The sequence below is a fragment of the Hipposideros armiger genome, unplaced genomic scaffold (assembly GCF_001890085.2).
Source record: "Hipposideros armiger isolate ML-2016 unplaced genomic scaffold, ASM189008v1 scaffold_15, whole genome shotgun sequence".
In the NCBI taxonomy this organism is placed as follows: Eukaryota; Metazoa; Chordata; class Mammalia; order Chiroptera; family Hipposideridae; genus Hipposideros; species Hipposideros armiger.
This window is the reverse complement of record NW_017731365.1, coordinates 2091326-2098274: the sequence shown is the minus strand read 5'-3', so window position 1 is coordinate 2098274 and position 6949 is coordinate 2091326. Positions and strand designations below refer to the sequence as shown.

General features: G+C 45.0%; 1 protein-coding gene across 3 annotated transcripts in view; it reads right to left on the bottom strand.

Moving 5' to 3' along the window:
- Nucleotides 1–6949, bottom strand: part of HKDC1 (hexokinase domain containing 1) — a 56786-nt gene that overhangs the window by 40526 nt on the left and 9311 nt on the right. For 2 of the 3 annotated variants that reach the window (XR_002122001.1, XM_019625089.1), the window contains exons 5-7: nt 5600–5695; nt 4400–4499; nt 2081–2264 (exon numbers count right to left, since the gene is read on the bottom strand). Coding sequence is in view for 2 of the 3 variants with exons in the window: in XM_019625089.1 (XP_019480634.1) it covers nt 2081–2264; nt 4400–4499; nt 5600–5695 (380 nt within the window). In the remaining variant the exon portion in view is untranslated. The remainder of the gene's footprint in view (nt 1–2080; nt 2265–4399; nt 4500–5599; nt 5696–6949) is intronic. The other variant, XM_019625102.1, reaches the window with a different exon arrangement.

Below are 6949 nucleotides of genomic sequence, written 5' to 3'. Positions count from 1 at the left end.
AGATTGAAGAACAAAAACGACAGCAACTTGTCTGTTCCCCTTTCCCCAATTCCCCAGCACTGTTCCCATCCCCCCAATTCCCCAATAAAAAAAAAACTTTAAAAAACAGGCACCACTTCCTTGGGCTGTAACTGCTCTGTGTCACCAGTGAAATGGGTGTATGCTGGGGAACAAGTACATCTAAAGCAGACATTTACTTTCCAGGTGTTCAGTTCTGTGTTTGAATGATTTCTGGAAGGTACTTAAAATATTTATCCACCAGGGCTTCTTGAAAAAATGGTTGATCGCAGGCTGGGGCTGGGAAAACGCACAAGGAGCCTGGAGCATCTCACTGTGCCAGGAAAAGTGATGGGAACATGTCAAAAGGACATAGGGACCAGCCTGAAGGGGCTTCTACTGGCCAAATCAGAAAAAAAATTTGAACATCAAAATAAATAATGACAGAAGAAATTATAACCCATGAAATTAAAAGAAAAAATCCTTGAGTCCATATTAGTATAAATAGATACATGGAGGTGGTAGGAAAGCTTTTAGGAAAGTTGTTAGTAGAATAACAACTAATAAACATAGAGGGAATGATGGTGTTAGAAATTCATCAGTGGAGGCTAAAACTAGAAAATGAAAGTTTAATGAGAAAAAGGATAGTTACATGGTCTCAAAGTATCTCTTTGCCAGATACTTATTCATTACAGAGAGGATAATAATGACCTTATGATGGATAAACCTGTTGCATATACCCATAACCATGTGATTCATGATGGCATCACCAGTAACGGAGTGAACATGTGCCTCCAGGTACAATGCACTGAAGAGGACACATATTTTGGGATATTCCTGCCAAAAATGCATCACCTGAATCTAATCATGAGGAAACAGACAAATCCAAATTGAGGTACAGTCTGTAAAGTAAATGACTTGTATGCTTCAAGGTGATGGAAAACAAAGAGATACTATAGAAGTTTTCAAGATTAAAGGAAGTTAAAGAGGCCGGCAGCAAAATATAATGTGTGACCCTGGATTAAGCCTGGGCCAGGACAATCTTTGTTTTCTTTTTTATAAAGGACATTAGTGGGTCAGCTGGTGAATTTTGAATAAGGTCTGTAAATTAGATATTAGAACTGATTGTTAATTTCTTAATTTTGGTTATGTTAAGAGAATGTACTGGTTTTCAAGTAATACACTCTATTAAAGTATTGAGGAGTGAAGGGATATTATGTTTGCAACTTAGTTTCAAATGGCTCAGAAAAATAATTTTATATACATGTGTATTTTATATGTATATACATATACACATAAACATACAGAGAATGTTACTATTTAGGGAATCTGAGTGAAAGGGAGTTTTGTACAATTTTCTTTCACAACTTTTTTATAAGCCTGAAATTATTTTTTAAACTTTAAATGGTTTTTTTTTTTTGCATTCAACAAACACTTAATGGTTTGTAATAACATGTAAGACACTATGTATAGAAATGAAATAAAAATCACATGTCAAGCCTGCCTTCAGGGCGCTCAGCATGTAGCCAGAACTGAGCCAAAATGGTTGATGCCAGGGCTGGGGCTGGGAAAATGCACGTAAGAAAGAATCACCCCCTTAGTAAATAGTTCTACTACAGGTGAGTGTGGGATAAGAGCTGAGACTTGAGCCTAGGAAGGAATCACACCAGGTACTGTGTGAGTCAGAAAGCAGGGTGGCGGGGCGCCCTGGAAACACAAACGAGGAATGTGGCGGAGTCCTGCTTCCTCGGGCGGCACTGGTGTGTTATGTGGCCACTCTTCCAAATGAGCCAAGAGGGCAGGACCCGAGTCATCTGGTTCCCAGCTGTTATCTCCCCTGCCTCACACATACATGGTCCAGGAATATGGATTGAATCTAGAATTAGGGTATGACCTAGGGGAAACCACTCCCGAGGCTTCAGTTTCCTCATCTGTCCAGTGAAACTGAAATATAAGCTTTGCCTCAAAACTTCTTGTGATGGCTAACTAGTCACCAAGACAAAGCCTCCCAGGCATAACATGTCCCTGAGTGCTGGGGTGTTTCCCAGTGCTGACGCGCAGGTTAGAGCACGAGGGTACTCACAGCTGCTTCCCTGGGTTGAGCGAGCCAAGGTCCAGATCCCGGTCAAACTCGGTGCGGATGTCCTCCAGGGCACCGTCGTCCCCAAAGGCCCCCCACTCGGTGTTGATGCACATCCTCCCCTCGTCGCCTTCTACCAGGTCAATATTGCTCATGTCCTCCATGTAACACGCGTTGGTGCCAGTGCCTGGACAAGGGATCAGAGAGAACGTGCAGAGAAGGAAGGGCTCCCAGCTGGGCAAACACAGAGAGAACTCAACTGCCTGAGAGTCCTCCCAATGACCACAGAGTGCCTTAGATCCACTCCCGGGGCTGGCTCTCGCTGAGGAAAGCAGCTTCCACAAGCTGGGGAAGTTCATGACGCATAAAGCTGACATGTGAAGTCCCCACTCCTCAGGGTGTTAATGGTTTGCTGTTTTGAATGAAGTCAATTGTGAAGAAGTGCCTGATAAATATGTATGAGAGCTGACAAAGCACAGTTACAGAGAGGAGGGTGAGTTAACCTAAACCTTATACATTTTTTTTAATTACCAACCCACAGTAATTTTTTAATATCCTTTCCCGAAGCTGCTTAACCTCTTCTCTATTTGATACTAAAAATAGGCTTTCCTCATGGCCTGCCACAAATTGTTCCTAGCATAAGCTATGTCCTTATCTTTGACAGTGATTAGCTATCACATGAGAAAGCAACGCTCCATTATTCAAACACAAAATCACTCCAAGGAAACGCCTCAAACACTGGAGTACTGGGAAGTAACTGCACATGGGCACAATCTGTTTGGGCCCTATTGGGATGATGGAAATGTTCTAAAGTTGGATAGTAGTGACGGTTACAAAGTTCTGTGAATTTACTAAAATTCATTGAATTGTACACCTAAAATGAGAGAATTTTTTTATGCCTCAATAAAGCTGGTTTTGTTTTGTTTTGTTTTTAATTTTTTAAGCATCTTCCCCTGGCTGATACTCTGGCCTGAGCATTTTAAAGCCAACACGAGAAATAAGAAATGTAGAGAAGCAGAATGTAATACAATATTTGGAAGAAGCTTTTCTCAGAAAAGCACGCGGACAGTGTTTAGGCATGGCACCCAATCTGTGGGTTACCCGACATTGTCACTAAGACAGACACAGTGGACAGTAGCTGGATGCTGTGACTGGCAAGCACCCATCCCCTTTTGAGGTGTGGGGCTCCAGAAATGGGAGGGCAGATGAAGCCCCTCAGGTGTAAAGATCCTGCGCTTCAGGAAAGTCAAGCTGAGAATGTGGTCAGAAATTTTTTTTAAAGCAATTCAGAAAACTTTTCCCAGTGGTGGTAAAGGACTGGGGAGGTGGAAGGGTATACTCAAGAACAGCCTATAAATCTCTTCATTGTCCCCTAAATAGCCTTGATCCCTGCTGCAGCGCCCCTCCCAGTTCAGGGACCCGCCCACCGGACACCTGCACTGCGCTGTCACCTCCCTTGTCCAGGCCTCAACCCATCTTGCCTGCACAGCGCAATGGCCTCTGGGCTGGTCACCTTGCTTCCACTCTTGCCCCCAGTAGTTGATTTCTCCACACAGCAGCCAAAATGAGCTTTTGTAAAAGTGCACACCCCATTTATCCATCCCTCACCGGAAGTCCTCTAGGGCCTTCCTGGATCCCTGGGGTAAAAGCCAAAGACCCCACAGTGACTATGTCCCCGTGCTGCGCAACCTGCCCAGTCCTGTCCATTCCCTCTAACCCAAACAGTCTGCTACCCTCAGCCTTCGCTCACTTTCACTCAGCCCCCATTTAGCCTTTCGGGGTTCCTCAAGCACCCCAGACTCATTCCCATCTCAGAAGCCATAGGTGTTTCCTCTTTTCTTTGCCAGGGATTCTCTTCCTCGAGATCTCCTCTTTGCTCCCTCCTCCTCATCACTGAGGTTGCTGCTCAAAAGTTACCCCTCAGAAAGGCCTGCCCGGACACCCCTACACATTCACTCTCAGTCACATCACCCTGCTTCGTTTTCATCACACTAACCACCACCTGAAATTATTTTATTTGTTTAGGCCTTGTTGTGGCCTTTCACCCACCTCCCCACCGAAAGCTCTGTGAGTCCAGGAACCTTTGAGTGTTAACTCACCACTGAGAACCCAATACAGAGCACAAGGCCTGACAGACAATAGGCACTCAAGTGAACACTCGTTGAATCAATGGATGCGTGTATTAATTTTTCATCTTCCTATGTTGTTTCTCCTAAATAGAAGGTACCAATACCCTTCCACAAAATTTACTCAGACTTTGCTGAAACTAAACCCCACACCAGCCCTTCCCCACACCCTCCAAAGCAAGTCAAACTGAGTTACCAAGGATGACACCAACTTCACAGTGGGGATCATCGTAGGCACACGTCATCATGGTCCCCACAGTGTCATTGACCAAGGCCAGGATGTCCACGTCTATGTCCTGTTGAAACATAAGCCCAAGAGGGCATCAGTGGGTGGGAAGAAGGTGTTATCCCTTTATCTGTCCCCACACAGGAAGCAAAAGCAGTGAAAGTGACTAGTTGAGAAAATCACTAGATCCTGCCTGCTGGACCTGCCTGGAAGGTGCAAGGCCTTTGTCAAGGTTCAGGGGTCTAGGGGAAAGACAGCAGGTAGGTGCTAAAGAGGGGAACCCGTGCTCCTGCTTAATGGTGAAGGCCTCTATGTAATAGAAATATGGACAGCCCACCAGGACTCGAGCCCTTGTTTGAGGACCCTGGGAAAGCGTGTTTATCCTGGGAGCAATGGTGTTTTCAGGAAAAACACCAAAGCCTCATCTATTGGGACAGCTTAGCCAACCTCAGCCAAGTCCTCTCTGTGGGCAGCACCATGGTTTCCGCCTGGGTTTCCTATTCTGCCAAGTCACCCTGGGTTATTGCACCACAGTTCTCCCAAGGTTTGGGGGAGTATTTTAAAGTAAAATGAAAGCAATAAGAGAAAAACACAGACCACAAAGAACACGATCACAGCTTTAAAGCGAAATAAAGACTGGAAGGGTATACATCAAAATAGTCCTCTTGCTGTCAGGGTAACAAATAATCTGGGTTTATTAGCATACTTTTCAGCAAGCAAGGAGCATGTCTTACTTTTGGAGTTATTTAGATTATTGTAAAATTTATTCAACAAATAGAGATATTGAATGAATAGAGAGTGGAAAGTAGAATAGAGAGCCAGACTGGAAAGAAAGGGACCTTTTAAGCCTCAGAAAGAAGAGGTGGGGGTTGGAGCATTACACATGGCCCGGGGGCGGGGGGGGGGGGTTAACCAAGACCTCCTGAGGGGGCCGCCAGGGGAGGCCCCAGGGAAGAGCGCCCACCTTTCAACAGTAACTAGAACAAGCTCCACACACCAAGGCCCACCAGTGGGTTTATCCAAACTGGCCATGTCTGTACTACAGTGAGACCTTCCCTGAGATCGATTCCTTCTCTGATTCTCCTTCACAAGGGGCACCCTGTGAGAGGCCCCCTCAAGAGAAAAGGGCTAGGACTGGGAGAGCTCCCCATGCCGAGGTGAACTCCTCACCGTGTGTTTTTTTATGGCTTTGGTCAGAGAGCTCACAACGTCTGTGTCCTGAACTCCCCGAGCCTTAAACTTCTTCGTCCATGAAAGCAGGACACCCTGGGGGGAGAATTCAGATCCAGTCAAAACGAAGGAGGCACTCAGGTCTGCAAATGAGCTGCGGGAATTTTCTGCTTAAAGTGCGCTGCCCCCCAGAGGCCTTCTCTTCTTTAAGCTGAATCACCCCAATTCTTTCAGCATTTATTCACAGGCCTTTTCTAATCATTTAAACATCTTTACTTCTTCCACCTGAGCAGTCTGAACCATGACACATAGCGGGAGAAAGAACAACTGCTGAAGAGTTAGAGCACTTGTATTCACAAGTCATTGGACAAGTCATTCCCCTTCTCTGAACCTCCATTTACTCATCTGTAAAATAGAAATGTCACTTCCCTGCCTCTGTCACAGGAATGCCCTGATGGAAATGTCTGGTATGTGGTAGATACATACTATGTGCACGAATGCATGGTTTGTCAGCTCCACAAAACAAAGCTAGCATGGTATTACCGTGTGGAACTCCCTCAGGAACTTAATTTCAACTTAGAAAAATGGTTCTCAACTTGCATCATCAGTTAGTTGCTTAAAATCGGTGTTTCCCAAGAGTTTCGTGTCTAAAATAGCAAATAATCATAGAATTTTTCAGACTGGACGAGAACCTGGAGTTCAGACTCTACCAAGGCCACACAGTTAAGAGTGGCTGAGCCCAAACTCACGAACACCTCTACCACACTTCCCCAATCCCCTCAGCTTATGAATAAAGAAGCTGAGAGGTAGAGAGGAAGGAAATTGCTCTAGGTCTCAGAAGGAGTGAAGGACAAAACCAACCTGGAACACAGGTCTCTTTAGGGTTAGGGTTAGGGTTAGGGTTAGGGCTCTCCCCGCTCAACTGAAGAGCAGGCTTTCCCCCTGTGCCACAGCACCACCTAGTGGTAGCTCTCCCTAACATCTGCTGCTTTCATAGGCCATGGTAACATTCCTTCTTTTCCTGAGAGATTGTGGGGTGGCATTCCCCCAAAAAAGTGCTAAGGACAATGTGGGGGGAGGGTGTATGGGAGGGTGGGGAATAAATGCTTGTTATGTACTGCTAAGTGAAAAAAAAGCAGTGCATGCAACTATATATTTTTAAACTGTATGTACAGCATAACATCAGTATTTTATACAGATATGACTGAAAGGAAAACCCAGCAATTCTAGTAGTGGGTATCTCTGAAGATTGGGGTTAGAGGTGATTTCTATTTTCCTCTTTAAACTTTTCAGTTTCTACCCTCTTTTCTCTACCTCTCTCTCTCTTTTTTTCCTACCTTGAAGAAGCAT